A 22,204-nucleotide genomic window follows, 5' to 3' on the forward strand; every position below is an offset into this window, starting at 1 on the left:
AGCACCAAGAGCCCAGGGGTCGCTGCAGCAACACCACCACAGCCCAAACAGGAAGGGCACAGAAAGTGGCTGCTGCACAGGGCCCAGCAGCCCCCGGATTCAGGACACAAAGCTGTCACTCAGACCACAAAGAAGACCTCCAGCCACACTACTCCTGCCTCTAGATTCCCAGGGGACCCGTAAGATATGGTCAACACGAGACCACAGAGACCTGGAGGTTGACAGCACCGCTGTGAGTGGCAGAACGTCTAAGGAATGGGCCTTGTCTCCCGGCTCCTCTGGACACTGCCTCCTCCACGTTGAGCCATGCCAGTACCAGGAATGCCAAGCAATGAGCTCAAGGTGTGACAACACAAAGCCCACACACAGTAAGCAGCGCAGCCTTCCCCAAGAGAGCGAAGAGAGGAACTGCTCAGCTCACCAAGCGCTCTGAACGCCTCCTCTGTGCTGGACTCAGAGGGCCAAGAGCAGGCCCAGGTGCAGCCCAGCCCAGCCCCACCGGGCCCCCCAGGGCTCACAGCACAGAGGCTCCCCACCCTGCAGAGGGGAGAGCCCATCTAGAGCGCTCCCTCCAGGATCAAGGCCGCCCACTGCCCCTGAGGTACACTATCAGGACACACAGCCCGAGCTCAGTAGCCACAGAGGGCGCCTGTCTCCATCATGTGCGCCAGCACCATCTGGTCCTCGGCAGGCTTTAGTTCACTTGAAGTGGCCTGGTGCCCCCCCCCCCCCGTCTCTGCGATCTACCCACACACAGCCAAAGACACAGTCCACCATAGGGCTCCTCAAGGCTTCCCAACAGCACTGGGTCCCAGCCAGTGATGTGCAACCTGGGGAGGGAGGATGTCGTGCGCCCTGCCCGTGTGAGGGTGCAGAAGGCACGGTGCCTTGCTCCTGAGCCAGCTCTCCCTAAACTCTGCACTGCTTTACTTTTCTGATGCCCCTGCATTTTCTCTTAATCCTAAATAATCAAAAGTGAACAAAATGACAACAGTAAGAAGAATCTGAAAACAGATGCAGACATACCAGGGACACAGTGCAGGCATTAATCTGGCAGAAAGACTGATACAGACACCAATGATCCTGTCACCTGGCTCATTTCAGATTGCTTAGCTGAGTCCAGCCGAGGGTGTGACCTTACCTTCTCATGGGCTTTCCTTTGCTCAGGGTCGAAGGGGTGCAGGACTCGCAGCCTGCAGATCTCACACACGTCCCCGTGCAGGTAGACACAGGAATCCCCAAACCGGCACTCCCCGGCAGCAGCGTAGGGACACAGCAGCTCGCTGTTGTAGGAGCTGCTGGCCTCCAAGTCATCCAGGCCGCTCCTGATGGCATCGAGGTAGGAATGGGGCTTCACCTCCAGGCTCGTCTGGGGGTCACTGCAGCTGCTTAGACTACTCACCATGCTTGGGCGAGTCTTTTCTTCAGCCAGGCCAGAGAGATCTTAACACAAAAGACACAGGACACACGGGTGAAAACTGGCTGCATCTTTCAGATACGCTGCTAGCCAAATCAAACAGATCAGTGACTCCAACCTAAGGAATCCACACCTGGGAACAGACAGCAAGAAAGTAGGCCAAAAGGGAAAAATAAAGGGAATAGATTTATAATTTAAAAAAGAAAACAAAAAACCCAACCAGCCAGGCAAGGTGGCGCACCTATAATCCCAGTGACTCAGGAGGCTGAGGCAGGAAGGTAGCAAGTTTGAAGCCAGCATCAGCAACTTAGTGAGGCCGTCTTAAAAAAAAAAAAGCAGGGCCGGGAATGTGGCTCAGTGGTAGAGCCCCTCATACCAAAAAGGGGGTGGAAAAAAAAAGGGAAAGGAACATGAATGGCCAGACCAGACAGGAAAAGCAGCAAAACACAACATGTTATATTTACACTAAAGAGCACTAAAGGGCCAGGGTGGGGACTCAGTGGTAAAGCACGTGCCTAGCGTATGAGAGGCACTGGGTTCAATTCTCAGCACCACAAATAAATGTCCATCAACAACAACAACAAAAAAGAACACTGAAGTGACTGTTAGAAAGTGGCATGGGTCAGTTAACATGGATCAGTTAACACTCAAATAACCCAGAATATAAAGGTCATTTAGACTGAGGTTGACAGAACACACAGGTTCCTTCACACCCAAGTCCAGCGACACCTCGGGTCCAGAAGCCAGGGTGCAGCTGGCTCTGCTCCGCCACCTCTTCTCCTGGGAGCTTCCCAGACAACCTGCTGCCTGAGGATGGAGACCCCACCGGGGCACAATGCCAGCCCTAGAGCCCCCTCGCCTGGGCAGCACCAACCCCTAAAGACAACTTTTAGCATCTGGAACCTTCTCCCTCCCCAAGCCCGTTCCAGGGCACAGTCCACCTCCCAGACTGACACTCCACGGTTTCCAAAGGCGCGGCCCAAAGCACCACCTCTGGGTCAGGGCAGCACCCAGACCGCGCAGACCCACGTGGCAAACAGTGATCGTGTCTCCACCAGATTCACAACAAACGACTCAACTCGTCCTCACCAACCAGACCACCACCCAGGAAGACGGCAGCTACAGTGACAAAAGATCACGTTTGGTTTTGCCAGGCCAAATATGGAACTCAGCCCGGCTGTGGGCATGAGACCAAATGTGAGATGAGATGCCAGGGCTCTGCAGCCACGTGGAGTCCATCCTCAGGACAGCTCTGGGGTCTCCCTGTGGGGACCACCTGCAGGGTATGAGGTTAGGACCGAGCCCCAAGGACCAGAGAGGCAGTTTTTTTGAGAGGTAACAATTCTGCTCACTCACTTCGGTCTCTGAGCACCAGCGTTCTCTTCTCCCGCTTCCCAGGATCCTGGGACTGGGTTTTCACGACAGATGTGGTGAGGTCGGCAGAAGGGCGAGGACTGTGGAAGCCTGGGGAGGGCCCAGCATGGGGGAGGGGGCCCACAGCCCCAGCAGCTGCAGCCGAGGGCCTCGTGTGATCGTATCTAAACAAAACACAGGCATGTCACAGACCCGCTGCACACACGTCCCCCGTGCTCCTGGCCCTCAACAGCTGCCTCTGCTCCACTAGCTGAAGTGGGCAATGAGACGACCTGTCCCCATGAGCCATTCTGTTTGAGTTAGAACAGACTGAGCATTTAGTAAGGACCGCCTGGCCAGAGGCTACTTATCAACCACATGGAGAGGCCCCATGGGACCAAAACAGGGCTGCAGACCACCTACAGAGCCTGAGAGTTCCAAAGATCTACTCCATTCTCCCGCCACCTGCTCCATCAGTGTCCCTTGGAAGGAGTCTCCTAGGCCATTTGTCTGAGGCAGATGCTGGCAGGGGAGACAGGGCAGCTCCACCACCACCCACCACAGGCAGGAGCACGGAAGCTCTGCCGCAGAAGACCTGAGGAGCTCTGCAGCGCAAAACCACAGCAAAGGCGGCGCAGAGCCCCTCCCTGCCTGTGACCCCGGCGACTGGGAGGCTGAGGCAGGAGGATGGCAAGCTCAAGGCCAGCCTGGGCAACTTTTAATGTTTAGAGCCTTCTCCCTCCCCAAGCCCTGTCCCAGAGCACAGTCCAAAAGACCTGTCTTACAATAAAATTTTAAAAGGGCTGGGGCTGTAGCCCAGCAGCAGAGCATCCCTGGATTCAATCCCTAGTAACATTAAAAAACATCAGGTTTTTAAAGCTTTCCATCCATCTATAAGCTACAAAACTTGCCCAAGGAAGACTGAGCATAAATGCTTACTGCAGGGACAAGGGTACCAAGAAAACCAGAGGCCACTTAAATATCTAACAGAAATATTTCCAATGATGGTAAATTAACATTATGAAACATAAAACTACAGTGAGGAGATAAAGCAGCAACATAGGAAAAAACTGGGGGGACATGCCTAATGGGGCAAAAAGATAGAATCTTATTTATACTGTGACAATAACTGACTAACACTATAGTCATAAGAATTACGCCTAATTCTTTGAAAAATTAAAAGTAGTTTTAGAGTACCAAAAAGTGAGATCTTAATTATTTGCCATTCATTCTTTTTATAGTATTGTCAAATTAATTTTAAATTTAAAATTTCCTCAACACCTATCCTCCAAATGCAGAACTGGACTCCCTGATGGGTTCCAGTCAGAGTGGCTGCGGGGTCCTTGCCTGCACCGCGGTCCGTAGGCGCAGTAGCCCTTCTGGTAGTACTTGCAGATGGTGGATGGCTTGCTGTTCGCCAAGTCATGTGAGAACAGGCACTGGCTGCCTTCCCGACACACACCGTGCATAAAGTACCTGAGGAGACAAGCACAGGACACTTTTAGAAGCACACTCTGCTGTGGGGGAGGGGTGCTGGGCCTTGTGCATGCTCCACAAGCTCCTGAGCCCAGTGCCCACTTTGTTCTGCAAGATCAGCATATTCTGTTTTGTTTGTTTTTTTTTTTTTTAAATATTGTGGGGTTTTTTAAAACTTTTTTTTTTTTTTTTTTTTAACGTGCTGAGGATCAAACCCAGTGCCTCACGCATGCCAGGCGAGCGGCGCTACCTCTTGAGCCACATCCCCAGCCCAGAGATCAGCATATTCTTAAACCTAGCACACAGACATCCACTGAGCCTATGCCGTGTATCAAGGCTGTCTTAGGCACTGGAGATACATATATTTTCTTGGTTCTAAGACAAAATGATTTCAGACCCACCAGAATGACTGACGCTTTTCTGAAAGAAAAATAAATCATCCCAAAAGTTCCTCTCTCAAGATACTCCAATTTAAGCATATTACACACGCAAAATTAAGACCCAACTAAGAAATTTCTTTATGAAAAACTGCTCCCCTGCTCTTATGCATTTTTAAAGGATACAGGTAACGGAATCGGGAACCTGGGCTCAGGATCCAGCTCTGCCACCTACAGTCAAGTTATGAACACCTTTCCTGGTCCTTGCTACCTTTATCTATAAAATGAAGATTACACTGACTCCTTCGATGGGTTGTAGTGAGGATCAAATAAGATGGTGTGACAACAAAAGATGTATTTGAGCTGGGAACAGTGGTAATCCCAGTGACTAGGGAGACCGAGGCAAGAGGATCACAAGTTCAAAGCCAGCCTCAGCAACTTAGTGAAACCCTGTCTTAAATAAATAAAAAATGGGCTGGGGATGTGGCTCAGTGGTTAAGTGCCCTGGTACCACAAAAGAAAAAGAAGTGTATCTGAGAACATTTCACTGATAAATCAAATTCCCACTTTGAAGTGATAACTGATATAGAAGTAAGAGGTGTTCTAAGTCTGCCCAGCTGTAGCAGAAGCTGAACACCCAGAGCAAACTAGAGACCCCAGAGGAACATGCCTTAGCATCAAGGACTAAGCTAGTCCTGAGTGCAAGTGCTGCACACTCCCTGCCAATTAAGCTTAAAAACAAGCTTTAACATGATCAAACTGATAGCACGTAAATTACTGCCCATCTTTTTAAAGGAGGACTATAAAATCCAAATGCAAAAAAAAAAAAATGCTTAGCACCCAATACAACATTACTAGGTAATATTCAAACACAGGCATATGTGACACATAACCAGGAGAAAGAGATGATGAAATCAACATTTAAGAACCTAAAACAGTTATTATAGTCTCAACATGCTGAAGGATTAAAAGGAAAACATTATTATAAGGTGAAGAGAATGAAAAAATATACAAAAGAGCTGTTCCAGAAATGAAACACGTTATCTGAAATGAAAATTACATTGGATAAGCTTAGATTAGATACCACAAAAAAAAAAAAAAAAAAAAACACATCAGAAAGCTTAAAGACACAGCAATAGAAACACCCAAACTGAAGAGGAGAGAAGGCTGGGGAAGGCAGACTGTTGCTTCTGGCGGCAAGGGAGCAAGCCGCTTGCCCTCACTGCAGGAAATAAGATGGAGAACATATGGGAAACATCTGCTTTCAGACAATGGACAAAGGCAACCCAAGACTGATTCCTGAGGGATGTGCAGCAGGTCAGCCCACATTCCCTGACCTCCCACCTGGCGTCTTCTGGACTTTACGGCATGGCACAGCAGTCCTGCCCAGTCTAAGAGATTGGAGATAAGGACTTAGGGAGTTGGGGCAGCTCTCCACAACCACAACTGTATCCTCAATTGACCTTTCTTTCTTTCTTTCTGTTTTAAGAAAAGGTCTAAGGTGCCCAGGCTGGCCTCAAACTTGCTATCCTTCCATCTCAGCCTCCCCAGTGGCCGAGACTGGCTTTCAACAGACAAAAGCATAGTCCAGGCAGCAAACAGTGCTGGACCCAATATGTGTGGATAAGCTTTGACTCAAATACTGTTTGCTGATGCGACTCCATACGAAGCACCCAACATAAACACAACACATGTTAAAACAAACACATCTACCATACGATCCAACAATTCCACTCCTAGGCATTTCCCCAAGAACATAAAAACATGTCCACATGCAAAAATATCTGTTATGTGAATGTTCACAGCAGTATTGTTCATAACGAAAAAAATGAAAATACCCAAATAACCATCAGCTGGTGACTGGGGAAACAAAAGTCACACACCCATACAAGGGGCTGCTATTCAGCCATAAAAGGCAATGAAGTACTGAAGTACTGGCGGACTGAGCACAACACAAACTTTGAAAACATCATGCTGCGTGAAAGGGGCAGACACAAAAGGCCACGTGCTTCTGATTCTATTTATATGAAACAGCAACAATCAAAAAAGACAAATCTAGGGCTAGGGATGCAGCTAGGTGGTAAAGTGCTTGCCTAGCAAGTACAAGGCCCTGGGGTTAATCCCCAGTACTCCCCCAACCCACTCCCAAGAAAGGAAAAAGCAAATCTAAAGGAGCGAAAGTATATTAAGTGCTGGAAGAGGGTAAGTGTGGAATGAGTGCTAATGGGTTCAAGGGATTTGTGGGGAGGGAGATGGAAATATACTAAAATTTAACTGTGGTGATAGTACTAAAAGTCTTAGAATTGAGTATTCCCAACAGGCAAATTCTTTGCATGTGTTTAAACTTTAATAAAGCTGTTAATAGCAGGGGAAAAGGGGGACTATGATAGGTTAGTAGACAGGACACAAGGAACAGAATAACCAAGTGCAATATTTAGTCCTGGATTACATTCTGGTTTAGGCAAACCAGATTAGATACAATGCAAATGTACTGACATGAAAAGCTGAAGACTGTTAAAGGAGCAGCAGATCATAAGATAGCAAATACAATAAAGCAGTATAGCTGCTATGGAAGTATGGTGGTTTCTACAAAATTAAAAATATGATCTAGCAATGCCACTTCTGGGTATATATACAGAGGAATGAAAAGCAGGGTCTCAAATATATCTGTACACTCATGTTCACTGCACCATTACAAAAAATGGAAGCAACCCATGTTTACGCACAGAAAAGGAATAAATTAGTAGTGGTGTACATATGATGGATTATTATTCAGCTTTAAAAAGGAAGGAAATTCTGACACCATCACATGGATAAACCTTACGGACATCATGCTCACTGAAATAAGCCAGACACAAGACCAACATGACATGCCACCAGTTATACGAGGTTCCCAGAGTAGTTCAATTCATAGAGACAAAGTAGAAAGGGGGCTGAGGGAGGGTGGGGGGATTGTTGTTTAATGGGTACAAAATTCCACTTTTACTAGACAGAAAGCTCTCAAGATTCAGTTACACAACAATGTGACTATTTAATAGTAGGGACTTACATAAATAGTTAAGATGGCAAAATTTATGCTATTATGTTATTTTACAATAAACAATTTTAAACCAGCATATATGGGATGATTTCATGTTGGCAAAAAAAATCATAAATGTATATATGCAAGCATTTAAAAAATCTGAAAAGTTGGGCAAGGTGGTCCATGCCTACAATTGAGGTGGTCCATGCCTACAATCCCAACAATTAGGGGGACTGAAGCCAGAGGACTGCAAGTTCAAGGACAGCCTCAGCAAATTCAGTAAGACTCTGTCTCAAAATAAAAAATAAATGGGCTGTGGATGTAGTTCAGTGGTAAAGCACCCATGGGTTTAATCCCCAGTACCAAAAAGCAAAAATAAAAAACCCTGAAAAGATGTATACAAGAGTAGTGTGTTAAGAGCAGTGGTCCTGCTGGGCACAGTGGCTCAGCAGCTCAGGAAGGTGAGGCAGGTGGATCAGGGGTTCAAACCAGCCTCAGCAAGTTACCAAGGCCCTAAGCAGCTTAGCCTAACCCCTACTGCAAAAAAAAAAAAAAAAAAGTGGTGATCCCTGGGTGAGGTTGTACCAGTAGTGGAGAGTGTGCCCAGGGCTCTGGGTTCCACCCCAGCACCGAAAGGGGAAAAAACGAGTCGGGATCCTTGAGGTTAAGGTATATATGAATTCTTCTGTTTTTGTTTTTGCAATGCTAGGCATTACCAAGGAGCAACGTTCCCTGCCTGTTACGTAGTATTTTTCTTACCTTTGCTGAGCTATACATTCTGACATTTTTACCATGAACATACACTGCTTTTGTAATAAAGGTTGAGTTTCAAAAATTATCAAGACAATCCAATACTGGCAAGGGTGTGGTTTCTGAAACGTATGTAAAATGCTCACTACGGTACCCATCCCACTTTAGTTATCCAAAAGAGTGCAGGTCTTCCGGCTGGGGTTGCAGCCCAGCAGTAGAGCGCTTGCCTAGTATGTGCAAGGCTCTGGGTTCGATCCTCAGCACCATATAAAAAAAATAAAGGTATTTTGTCCAACTACAACTAAAAAAAAAATATTAAAAACATACATTAAAAAGAGTGCAGCTCTTACCAGTCTAGTAAGACAGTGATAAACTGCACCAGTGACAGTGATGTGTGCTCTCCTACAGCACAGGTCAGCTACTGCGGAAGACAGGAAACACAGCAAGAGCAGCCCCCAGGGGCAGACAGAGTCCTAAAGAGGGAAGTGTGTAATGGGGGAGGAGCACGGCCTGAGAGGGCAGAGGAGCGGCATGGCCAGGGGGAGGGCAGCCCTGCAAGACTTGGCTGGGGCATGACTGTGCTGAACTGGCTGAGAGCCAAGAGGCCCTGTCATTAGCTGCAGTGCTCTTGGTGTGTGCCCCTTAAAACAAAGCCCTGAGTAAGTCCTGGAACCTGCAGGAGCTGGTCTTTCAGCGACCACATCAAGTAGCAGAGCAGGGAAGGGTCAGAGTCCCCAGGCTCTCACTAAACACACCGTTTCCAGGGGGCCTCTTTGAGCTGGGGAGTGAAAGTCTGGACAGGTGGAAACTGCTCAGGCTTCCACACTGGGAGGTCTTGAGGAGACAGAAGAACAGCCTGTTTATTAAAGGCTAAGGAAATCTGGCCATGAAATTCTTTTCTGGAAAGCAGTTTTATCTGTGAACTCATGTTTTAACTTATTTAAAAAAAAAAAATCATGGAAAATTTCAAACATCTATAAAAAACAGAGCAGCAGATGAAGTCCTAAGAGGGACCAGGCACTGGGCCTGCCTGGTTTCACCTCCTCTTCCATGTGAATTGCCAATTCTTCTTTTGTAAGGAGGGGTAACTCATGCTCCCAGAAAAAGACACTTGTTGGGGCTGGGATTGTGGCTCAGCGGTAGAGCGCTCGCCTAGCATGGGTGGGACCCGGGTTCGATCCTCAGCACCATATAAAAAAATAAAGGCATTGTGTTGTGTCCATCTACACCTACAAAATATTAAAAAAAAAAAAACTATTTAAAAAGAAAAAGACTTGTGAGCAAAGACAGTCCTCCCCCCCCCCCAATAAGGGCATTATGAGGAACGTATGAGATAAGAAAAACAAAGACAAGATGAGCAGTAACTATCCTGTTTAGCAGTTTCATGCCACTAACTCAGGAGGATTATTATTAAACCCCATGAGCTTCAGGACTTCCTACTAGTTTCAGAGACTACAACCCTGGTCTCTCCAGACAGGCCCAACAGTGGCCCACCACCCTGCCTTTGTGCACGAGATGGCTCCTGTCTAAAACGCTGCACTCTTGCTGCTGAAAAGTTTTCTCTCAGCAAGAGAAACAATAAAAGAGGTAAATAGGGAGCCTACATCATGGGAACAAATTTTTACTCCTCACACTTCAGATAGAGCCCTAATATCCAGAGTATACAAAGAACGCAAAAAATTAAACAATAAGAAAACAAATAACGCAATCAACAAATGGGCCAAAGACCTGAACAGACACTTCTCAGAGGAGGACATACAATCAATCAACAAGTACATGAAAAAATGCTCACCATCTCTAGCAGTCAGAGAAATGCAAATCAAAACCACCCTAAGATACCATCTCACTCCAGTAAGATTGGCAGCCATTATGAAGTCAAACAACAACAAGTGCTGGAGAGGATGTGGGGAAAAGGGTACTCTTGTACATTGCTGGTGGGACTGCAAACTGGTGCGGCCAATCTGGAAAACAGTATGGAGACTCCTGGGAAAGCTGGGAATGGAACCACCATTTGACCCAGCTATTGCCCTTCTTGGACTTTTCCCTGAAGACCTTAAAAGAGCGTACTACAGGGATACTGCTACATCGATGTTCATAGCAGCACAATTCACAATTGCTAGACTGTGGAACCAACCCAGATGCCCTTCAATAGATGAATGGATAAAAAAAATGTGGCATTTATACACCATGGAGTATTACGCAGCACTAAAAAATGACAAAATCATAGAATTTGCAGGGAAATGGATGGCACTAGAGCAGATTATGCTTAGTGAAGCTAGCCAATCCCTAAAAAACAAATACCAAATGTCTTCTTTGATATAATGAGAGCAACTAAGAACAGAGCAGGGAGGAAGAGCAGGAAGAAAAGATTAACATTAAACAGATACATGAGGTGGGATGGAAAGGGAGAGAAAAGGGAAATTGCATGGTAATGGAGGGAGACCCTCATTGTTATACAAAATTACATATAAGAGGTTGTGAGGGGAATGGGAAAATAAACAAGGAGAGATATGAATTACAGTGGATGGGGTAGAGAGAGAAGATGGGAGGGGAGGGAGGGGGGATGGTAGAGGATAGGAAAGGTAGCAGAATACAACAGTTACTAATAGGGCATTATGTAAAAATGTGGATGTGTAACCGATGTGATTCTGCAATCTGTATTTGGGGTAAAATTGGGAGTTCATAACCAACTGGAATCTAATGTATGAAATATGATATGTCAAGAGCTTTATAATGTTTTGAACAACCAATAAAAAAAATTAAATAAAAAATAAAAAAAAAATAAAACGCTGCACTCCATTCCCACACCACTCAATTATCATAGCCCATTTGCGACCCCCCATGCCAGCATGAGTCCTGGCTGATCAAAGAAGCCTTTGAGAGACCCCAGCCCAATAACTTTAGGCCCAGTAACAAATCACCAGGGCTTGCTTCCGCACCTGCACAGACGTCAGATGTATTTTTCAGAAAATCAGTTAAGTGTAACCGATTAAGAAAGGACAGGATGGTTGGGAAAGGAGCCGGCACGGTTGGGCAAACGGGATCAGACAATGAAAAACCATACAATGAATAACAAATGGTTTTTATGTGGTTTTTCCAGGAACCTATAGTGAAAAACAAGTTTACCCTTTAAGTGACCTATATGCTGGATTCAAAAGAGCCAATGAGATACCTGTTACTGTGCTAGGAGGGAAACTGACCACTGTACCCTGTAAAAGATCTGTACCCCAAAGCCCGGTGTGCCAGTTCACCGAAGCTCCGGCTGAGGTTTCGCTGAGCACCCGCAGGCGCCTGTGTATCAATAAATCGCCTCTTGCTTTTGCAGCCAGTGCCTCGTGCGTCTTTCTTGGACAGGGAATCGGCGGGTCTTTCACCTTCTCATCCCCCCGGGCCCACAGATCCACTCACTGGGTGTGCCCAATCACTACAGTGCTGTCACACTGAAGGCCCCAGATCCCAGAGCGGGAGCTCTTGAGCAAGCATTTGGGAACATGGATCTCTAGTGAAGAACCCTGGGGATAAATCAGAAAGGCACAGCTGGAACACGATATATCCAAGTGAAAACAGAAACCCCAACTAACATCTGACCTCCTCAATGTTCTGTCCATAACTAGAAAATGCAAGGGCACTGGACCACAGAAGGAAGGGCACACCAGCAAGACTGGTGAGGTGCAGATCACCAATGTGCCAGAGAAAGGGGTCCAGTGAAGGCAAGTGGCCAATGCATACTGCACACGGGCCCTTGGGTGGGCCTGGAGGCTGACTCAACTGAACCCCAAGTGAGCTAAAGCTCTTCCATCCTTCCCTGCTCACCATGCAGACTGCTAACTCCCTTCCCCTGCCGACTGCACCAGAGCACGGCCAGTGCTGATCAGGCACACCTCTTTTTATTAAACTGGGATTGGACTCAGGGGTGCTCTATCTCTGAGCTATACCCCCAGTCCCTTTATATTTTGAGATAGGGGGCTGACGATGTGGCTCAAGCGGTAGCGTGCTCGCCTGGCATGCGTGCGGACCGGGTTCGATCCTCAGCACCACGTACAAACATGTTGTGTTCGCCAAGAATTAAAAAATATTAAAAAACTCTCTAAAACAAAAAATATTTTGAGATAGGGTCTAAGTTGCTTAGGTTGCCTTAAACTTGAGATCCTCCTGCCTTGGCCTCCCAAACTGCTAAGTTTCTGGAAATATAGGTGGACATCATCACCCCTCACTGATACTTTTTCTTTCTTCCCCAGGGAAATGATAAAAGAACTTCTATGGCCACTAACAGAATCAAGTTTCTGAGCCTACAAAGATGAAAAACTGACCTGTGACTTAAGGACTGTACCATGGTACCATCATTTGGGGTTTTTCTAGGAATGTAGCCAGGTTCTGCCCAGGAAATAGCCCCTTAAGAACTGACCACTAGTGGGCTGGGGCTGGGGCTCAGTGGTAGAGCACTCACTAACATGGTCAAGGCCCTGGGTTCAATCCTCAGCACCACATAAAAAATAAATAATAAAGGTATTGTGTCCGACTACAACTTTAAAAAAAAAAAAAAAGAATTGACCACTAGCCAAGCGTGATGGTGCACGCCTATAATCTCAGTGACTCAGGAGGCTGAGGCAGGAAGATCTGTTTTAGTTCAGGTACAGCGAGCCAATTCAGTCATTTAAGGAAATTCTTGTTTTTTTGACAAGAGGCACCATGGTAAGTCCTAAAGTCACAGGTCCTTTTTCATCTTTGAAGGTTCACAAGTTCAAGGCCAGTCTCAGCAACTAAGCAAGGCTCTTAACGTGAGACCCTGACTCAAAATAAATAAAAAGGGCTAGGGATATCCTATCTCTGACCCTGCACAGAACTCAATTCAAAGTGGACCAAGGGCCCAAGTATTAGACCAGAGACACTGCACCCAAAAGAAGAAAATGTAGGTCTAACTCTCCATCATGTCTGCTTAGGAACCAACTTCCTCAACAAAACTCCTAAAGCACAAGAAATCAAATTTTGTAGCTGGGTACAGTGGTGCATGCCTGTAATCCCAGAGGCTCAGGAGCCTGAGGCAGGAGGATTATGAGTTCAAAGCCAGCCTCAGCAAAAGCGAGGTGCTAAGCCACTCAGTGAGACTGTCTCTAAATATAAAATAGGGCTGAGGATGTGGCTCAGTACTTGGGCGCTCTTGACTTCAATCCCTGTTTACCCCACCACCACCAAAAAAAAAGAAATCAAAATATGTTATGGTATCAAACTAAAAAGCTTCACAGCAAAGGAAACAATCAAAAACAGAGAGCATCTTCAGAATAGGAGAAAATCTTTGCCACTTGCCACTTCAGATACAGCATTCATCTCCAAGATATATAAAGAAATCAAAAAACACCCAACCCCCCCCCAAAAATAAATAATCCAATAAACAAATGGGCAAAGAAATTGAACAAGCATTTCACAAAAGAAAAATGATGATCCATAAATATATTAAAAACATTTTTAATGTTCAACATCTTTCAATTAGAGAAATGCAAATTAAAACTACACTGAGATTTCATCTCCGGGCAGAATGGCAAATATCAAGAATACAAGCAACAATAAATATTAGCGAGGATGTGGGGAAAAAGGTACACTCATATACTGCTGGTGGGACTGCAAACTGGTGCAACTATTCTGGGAAGTAGTATGGAGATTCCTCAGAAAACTTGGAATTTGGTCCAGTTATCCCATTCTTCAGTATATACCCAAAGGACTTCAAATCAGCATACTACAGTGACACAGCCACATCAATGTTTACAGCAGCTCCATTCACAGTAGCTGAGCTGGGGTTGTAGCTCAGCAGTAGAGCACTTGCCCAGCATGTATGAGGCACTGGGTTCAATCCTCAGCACCACATGTAAATCAATAAAGGTACAGAACCCCTCAACAAAAATGAAAGAATAGAAGTGCGGTATATACACAGCGGTATTACTCAGACATAAAAATGAATGACTTTGATTTTTGATGGTAAATGGATGGAGCTGGAGACTCCCATGCTAAGTGAAATAAGCCAATCCCAAAAAAACAAAGGCCAAAATATTCTGATACAACATGCATTAAGGAGGGGCTAGAAGCTCATTGGATTAGACAAAGGGGAATCAGGGAAAGGAGTGGGAATAGAACAGTAGAATGAATGGGACACGACTTTCCTACGTTCGTATATGAGTACACACCAGTGTAACTCCACATCATGTACAACCACAGGAATGGGATCCCAATTAGAGTAAGTTACACTCAATGTATGTATGTCAAAATACACACCGCTGTCATGTATATGTAAAAAGACCAAATGAAATGAAAATATTTTTTTTTAAATGACAATGCCTTATTTAAAAACGAGGTGGGGCACTGGGATGTGGCTCAGTGGTAAAGCGCTCTGGGTTCAAATCCCTAACCCATGACCACTAGATCAACAATGTTCAGCATAAGGCTGGTACTGTCTACTTTAACTAGGGGACAGACTAGCTTAATGATAGGGTACTTGCCTAGTATGCATGAAGCCCTGGGTTCCATCCCCAGCACCCCAAGTCTATAACAACAACAAAAAGCCAACAACAACAAAACCCCCACAAGCACAGGAAGGAGTTACCATACACAGATATAAAAATTTCCCTACACTGGGCTGGGGTGTCACTCAATGGCAAAGTAATTGGCTAGTATGTGTGAAGCAAAAAAAAAATTTCTGGGCTGTGGCTCAGTGGTGGAGTACTTCCAAGAACATGTGAGACACTGGTTCAATCCTTAGCACCACATAAAAAAAAGTATTTTTTTAAAAATGCCGGGTGTGGTGGCACACGCCTATAATCCCAGCGGCTCTGGAGGATCATGGGTTCAAAGCCAGCCTCAGCAACTGCAAGGCACTAAGCAACTCAGTGAGACCCTGTCTCTAAATAAAATTCAAAACAGGACTGGGGATGTAGCTCAGTGGTCAAGTGCCTCTGAGTTCAATCCCCAGTACACCGTCCCCCGAAAAAAGTCAGGTCTTAACAAAACACCCCAAGAATTTCCTTAAATGATCGAAGTGGCTCACTGCACCTAAACTAGAAAACAATGTGGTTTATGCCAAACATCTGCCTTCTTCCTGGGAGACTGGAATTCTGTCACATACTAGGCAAAAGGTGCCCAACTTGGGCACTGCATCTCTGCAGGTACCAATTCCTTCAGGCACATGTGACATTTTCATTGCTGGGGGTAGTATGTGCCTGTGCCCCTCTTGCACAGACTCCTCCAGACTCCACTGTACCTCCTTGCTACATCACAGTAATGATCTTGAACTTGAGGACAACTACGTGAATGTGGGGGTGGTCTTGGGACCCTAACACTAAAGAATACTACACATCTAAACAGTTTGACAGTTCTCTTCGTTTTCAGAGATGGGGTTTCTCTATGTTGCCCTGGCTGACCTCGAACTACTGGGCTCAAACAATCCTCCTGCCTCAGCCTCTCAAATGGCTGGAACTACAGGTCTCCACCAATACCCCACTTAGTAATTATTTTTGATAAGTGCTACTAAAGACAGTAATGTTATTTCAATTACCCTCAAACATGATAATCTTTGATCTCAGGAGGTATAACAGTTAAAAATGAATAAATAAAATCAGTATCAACAGTCAGCAAGCAGAACAAAGAGTTATCTGGATCAATAAACTTGGGAGAGAACAAAGTCATAGTGGCTAAGTAAAAAAAGTTCCACATAAATGAGAACTTCAGATTCTCTTCGAAACAGCAGACCAGATTTCCTGAAAGAACCAGAGCAAGCAGGGTGAAGAGGTACACCCCTTTAGTACCAGAGTTTTAGGAGACTGAAGCAGGAGGATCACAAATTCAAAATCAGCCTCAACAATTTATAATAAAACCCTGTCTCAAAATAATAAAAAGGGCTAAGGATGTAGCTCAGTGGTTAAGCACTCTTGGGTTCAATTCCCAGTACCAGGGAAAAAAAATAAAAAGAACCAGAGTAGACTATCAGAGGTCCTCTACCAGAAGGAATCTGTTAACCAGGGGAACAACAGGAAAGATTGTTTTAGATACAGAATCCTATATGGATGCCTTTTAGAATTATACCAACCACCTTCCATAAGTCATACTCAAAAATTAGACTTCTAAACTACTAATCATCTTTTTCATTAGAAGACCAAATATAATTAACTGTCAACCAGAGCATCTAGTTAGATTTGCCATTTCCACACTGGTGACTTCATGCAAGTAACCAGGCTGAGAGTTTTTAAAAGTTCAAAAATAACTTCTAGACCACTATCATTGCTTTCAAGAAAGGTAAGTGTAAGACAGGTGTTATATAAGAGATAAAGCCAGCCCATTCCTATTTTTGTAGTGTAAGTCACTATTTCCATTTCCCAGTGACAAAGCAAACCTTGAGCACATCCTGCATATCTTCTGGGGCGTCTCTGTCATCTGCTTAAAGCCATTCCTCTTCATCTATGCTGAACTTCACCTAGGCCTCCTCCATGTTGTACTGTGAGATGCATTTCCCTCCTGATGGACAAATCACCCCTCATACTGAGAGGACTGAGGTGTACATTTGGACAGTGGGGCGAGGGGGCAATGACAGGAGGGGAGAAGTACAGAAGTGGAGACTCAACAGTAGGAAAGTTCTTAATGGGAGACAACTCTAAAGGGCTTTCTTACCCTGAGTGACTCCAAAACACAGTATAGCTATTATATATTGCAAAAGGTATCAGGTTCATGACTGCCAAACACTGCTGGCAGCAGTAGCCAAAGGCAGAGCCAAACCATCAGACTGATTTCTGGAAGGTCTTTCAGTGGCACCTCTAGCAAACTACTTTTACAACTCATTTCCAAATATATGAGTAATTTGCATTTTCAGTGTCACTTTTCTTTACAGGTAGCTTTCCACATGCTCTCACAGGCTGAAATGTTATGACTGTAATGCTTATGACCCCAGATGCCTTGAAGGGGAAGGAAGCAAACACTAGGCTTGGTGGTAGGCTTCAAACAAACATACAGATGAGAGGTGGGGCTAAATACAGTGAAGACACTGAAGCCGCACTGCTTGCTATGTGATCTTCAGTGATTTACTTAAAATTTCCAAGCTTCAGTCTCCCCATCTGTAACATGATTAAAATAGCTAGTTACTTCATGGACTCTGACAGATTCCTAGTTTAACCGAGACGATGCACGGAAGTGCTCAGTCTAACACACAGTCAATGCTTTTAAGGGTTGTTAGAGTCTGTAAACAAGTCAAAATAACACCTGGCATTTTGCCAGGGGAATGTTAGAGTTTGTAAACAAGTCTGGATGGTGCCTGGCAAAATGCCAGAGGGAGTGGTTTAAGAAGTAACAAAAGTGAGCCATTAAGTGTGGAGATTCCTTATTGGTTGACTGATGTATCTAGTTTATGCTAATTAGATAAGCTGTGTGGAATGTATAAATACTGCTCCTGTCCCCCGTTATTTTGCTGCAGCCGGACTGTGACAAAGGGTTAGGGATGTAATGGAGTTAGCTCAGTGGTAGAGTGCCTAGCATAGCAAAGCCCTGGGTTCCAACCCCCCCCCCACACACACACACACACAGTAAATGCTGCCAGGCACAATGCTGCATGCATGTAACCAATCCCAGGGACTCGGGAGGCTAATGCAGGAGAGTCACAGGTTCAAGGGCTAGCCTCGGCAACTTACTCTGTCTCAAAATACAAAACAAAAAAGGATGGGAGGGCTGGGGTTGGGGCTCAGCAGCAGAGGACTCGCCTAGCACTTATGAGGTGCTGGGTTTGATCCTCAGCACCACACAGAAATTAATAAAGGTATTTAAAAAAAAAAAAAGGATGGGGATGTAGCTCAGTGATCAAATGCACCTGGGTTCAATCCCAGGTTTTTTTTTTTGGGGGGGGGGGTTGTTCTAACATGGTTTGTTACTATTTTTTAATCTACCCTGAGGATTTGGCATTAGCATCCCCATTTTACAAAGAAACCATGGCATAGGTGGTCCCAGGATCAGAATCCTGCATTGCCCACCTCTGGAGCTCAAGTTCTCCTACCACTTCTCAGCCAACAGGATCAACACTAGGCTTGGTGAATCAAAAGTTCTAGGTCTATCTCAAGAAACAAAAATTCTAGATCTTCAAATAGCACATCTGAGATGAAGGGAACCTCTGTCATACAACAAGAGGAAAAAAAATGATTTTGAAACTATAGTAAGGGCCTGCACCAGGGCTTTGTAAACAGACCAGAAGAGTTAAGGAGATGGTTAGAGGACAAAATCAGCAAAAATGACCCCCCAGTTTGAGATTCTGGATAGAATAGCAAGTTAAAGAATTGGAGGATTGACAACATGGCCACATGAACAGCTATTCTCAAGATTCCAGGCAATATATAGACAGAGTGTCTTTGTCACTTTAAGTCTGGGCATCCTGGCATCTGACAACCATCTCTTGGGGAGAGACATTATATGTATTAGAATGCAAGCAAAACTGACACTTTGTTCTCCTGGCCATTCACAATAATCAAACACACAGCATTTCAGAGGCAGGAAGACAAACCTCAAAGACACCCAGCAACCTGAGAAAAACTAAACAAACAGATGAGCACCCTGTTTCATTCCAGACCCACAAATAAATCACAACTTGAATATTTTATCTAAGTTATAAAGGTTTGCGGACAAGGCTTTTGTGAATAAGACAAACTGAGAAAAGCTTTTCTACCACAAACATACTAATACAAGCTTGGTACTCTAGGTAACATTGCACTTTCCCCCCCCCACACACACACTTGAATATCAATTCTGCTTTTTATTTGGCAAGACCTGACTCCTTCCAACCATTTTATAAGTACATTTATTTTCCTTTCTACATGCTCTTGTGTGAGCTGTCTTTTCATAGGCGCATACTGAAAGCTGAAAAGAACTGCAATAACTTTCATTTTGCATGCCCACACTTATCTGGAGGCCATACATGTGCTGAGAGCAGGCTGTGTCCTGCTCTCAGCTACTCCATGATGAGAACAGCAGTTTTCAGACTGTGCCTAACCCTGAGTGATTCCATTTTATTAAGCAGTAGTTTGCCAGAGCTACTCCATTTTGAGTATAAGCGCTGAGATATAGAATGACTCTATACCTTGTTTGTACAAGAAACCACCACCATCTGCCTAGCACAACCATAGGTACAAACTGATGATAAATTGTGCCTTAAAATTGACCACCTGTGAACTTATCAAATTAAATCAGAAACACATGGATGCTAGGCACTTCAAACTCTCATCAGAAAAACCCAGGCCCATGAAGTTAACAAACATACCAGAATAATGAATGAAGCAACCTTCTCACCAGAGACCCATAAAGGGAGAAGCATTCCAGACCTGGACACAGCAACACCCTGACCCCAACACCTGGTCACTTGCTTCAAGCTTTGCCTAGGAAAATCACCACAGTGACCAACCTTCAGTTAACATGGTTTCTCCTGCCCCTGATAATGACCCAACGTCCACTTCAAGCTGACATTCTGCAAATGTCATTCCAGACCCTCCACCTTGATAACTAAGAAAGTGGCTGTTAGAAAACCTCATCTGGGGCTGGGGATGTGGTTCAGTGGTACAACAATGCCTACATTGCATGCACAAGACCCTGGGCTGATCCCCAGCACCATACATACACAACAAAAACTTTAATCCGAGTGGCTCAAAAGGATAAGACAGGAGGATCCCAAGCTCAAAGCCAGTGCAGCAACTTAGTGGGGCCCTAAGCAACTTAGCAAGACCCTGTAATCCCTTGTGCCAAAATAACAATAAAAAAACCTTTATGTGACCACCTACGACTGACTCCCCTGCCTTTGTATCCAGGTCTTTGCCTTTGCTCTCATTTCAGATTCCTAAACCCGTGTGGTCACCTTAACCTTTCTGTATTAAAAAAAAAAGTACATATATATGACAATTATATACACACGTGTGTATATATTAGTAATTAAGATTGGAATAAAAACATGAGACTGCCTGGCTCATGGTTATCAGGTGACCCGGGTACACTCAGTGAATTGCAGCTACTGAAAGTGGCATAACTTGTGAATTGTTATTCAATAAATTGTGACACTGTGGAAAGACAAACATGTTTGGCCTATGTTAACGGCATAGCTTGCTCAGGACAGAGTATGAACCCCGATGTCACACCTCTGCCACTTAGAAGATGAAGACTTTTCAACATTGAACTCACTTTCATAAACTGTGGAATACATCTAGCTGGTTAATGGATTACATACTACTCCACTAACAAGGCACTTAAAAGAAGCCCGAGCACATGTGAGCCCCACAAAAAACATGAATCGGTGACTAGCAGGAGTGATAGCTTTCCAACATTCCAACACACTTTTATTTACGTAGCAATATCCTGCAGGACACCCTTGTTTGAGAAACAGAATTAAAGTTTAAGCCTAGCCTATCTCCAGTTGCAAAAGGTTAAAAAATTTTTTTTATTAATTTCTTGTTCTTGCACTAAGATGTGAAATTCTGAACAAGTCTCAAGTCATGCTCAGCATGTTTCCTCATTTGTACACTCTGCAGTAGTTCAATAACAAAGTAGTACATAACAGTGTATGTTTAAGTGGACAAATCTAAGACGCAGGCATGAGAATACTTGAATTAAACCAAAAGTGAGTGGAGAATAGAGAGATTTTTCTAGGTAGCTATACTTTGCTTTGCAGTATAAAATGACCTAGGAACACTTCCTCCAACAGGAAACAGTTATACAAGAAAAAAATAAGTAAATTCACTTGTACAGTTGTCACAGACCTTCTAGTACAAATAACCTAGCAAAGTACTTTTTCAGACTAACTGCAATTTGATAACTGCTTAACATAAGCCACCTGGGTAAATTAGTTAATATCTAACACTAGCATAACTCTACTCCTCAAACTAATGGAGTGACAACACAGATTATTACACAAACTGTACAATTAGCTTTTTTAGACATGCTTTCCACATAGGTCTTACTGAAACCAAATAAAACATGTACAGGATAAGTATCCTTTATCCAAAATATTTGAGACCCAAAGTGCTTTGAATTTCACATGCTTTAGAATTTTAGAGTATTTGCTGCTACATAATGACATATCCTGAGGATGGTACCAAATCTGAACATGAAATTCACTGTTTCATATAGATTTTATGTGCACACCCTCTAAAGGTAATTTTATATCATATTTTTAATAATCTGGCACAAGAAATAAAATTTCCATGGTGTGGAATTTTCCAACTGTGGCATCAGGTCCAAACTTTTAGACTTGGGAACACTTTGAAAATTGGATTTTCAGATTAAGGATGCTCAATCTGTACTTTCCAAGCTTTCAATTCGATAGGACTATATCAATACCAGTAAGCCACAGAGCTTACCATAAAATGAGGGTGTTACACAAGCAATTTTTATTTCAAAGTAACAGTCACAGCACAGCTATCATGTTTTCTGTTTTCTATGACAAATCACCCAATACCATTTAATTTCTGCTCCTCAATGGGTCTCTAAGCAAGATAAAGGAAAGCACTTAACCTCTTTCAGTCTCCATTTCCTGCCCTGTCAAACGGGAACAATATCTGCTCACAGGTGTTACTGTGAAACTAGCAATAACACAGAACCTGGAATGAAGGCAACCCGCCTAGAATCAGGTACTCGGGAAGCAGAGGCAGGAGGATCCCCGTTTGAGGAACAAGACCCCGTCTCACGACGAATCAAAACTAAGAGGACTGGGGTGCAGCTCAACAGTAAAGCTACACCTGGATCCAATCCCCAGCACCAAAAATAAATAGGTAATAAAATATAAAGGGGGTGGGGATGTAGCTCGGTGGTAGA

The 22,204-nt window shown here is 44.4% G+C and overlaps 1 protein-coding gene across 1 annotated transcript in view; it reads right to left on the reverse strand.

The window, feature by feature from the left end:
* Mkrn2 (makorin ring finger protein 2) overlaps positions 1–22,204 on the reverse strand; it is a 32,655-nt gene that overhangs the window by 9,691 nt on the left and 760 nt on the right. The window contains exons 2-4 of the mRNA XM_046425532.2: positions 4,118–4,246; positions 2,774–2,955; positions 1,142–1,443 (exon numbers count right to left, since the gene is read on the reverse strand). Of these exons, the coding sequence (XP_046281488.1) occupies positions 1,142–1,443; positions 2,774–2,955; positions 4,118–4,246 (613 nt within the window). The remainder of the gene's footprint in view (positions 1–1,141; positions 1,444–2,773; positions 2,956–4,117; positions 4,247–22,204) is intronic.

The sequence above is a fragment of the Marmota monax genome, unplaced genomic scaffold (genome assembly GCF_021218885.2).
Source record: "Marmota monax isolate L192 unplaced genomic scaffold, Marmota_monax_Labrador192_F-V1.1 WCK01_AAM20220418_F8-fsc00028, whole genome shotgun sequence".
In the NCBI taxonomy this organism is placed as follows: Eukaryota; Metazoa; Chordata; class Mammalia; order Rodentia; family Sciuridae; genus Marmota; species Marmota monax.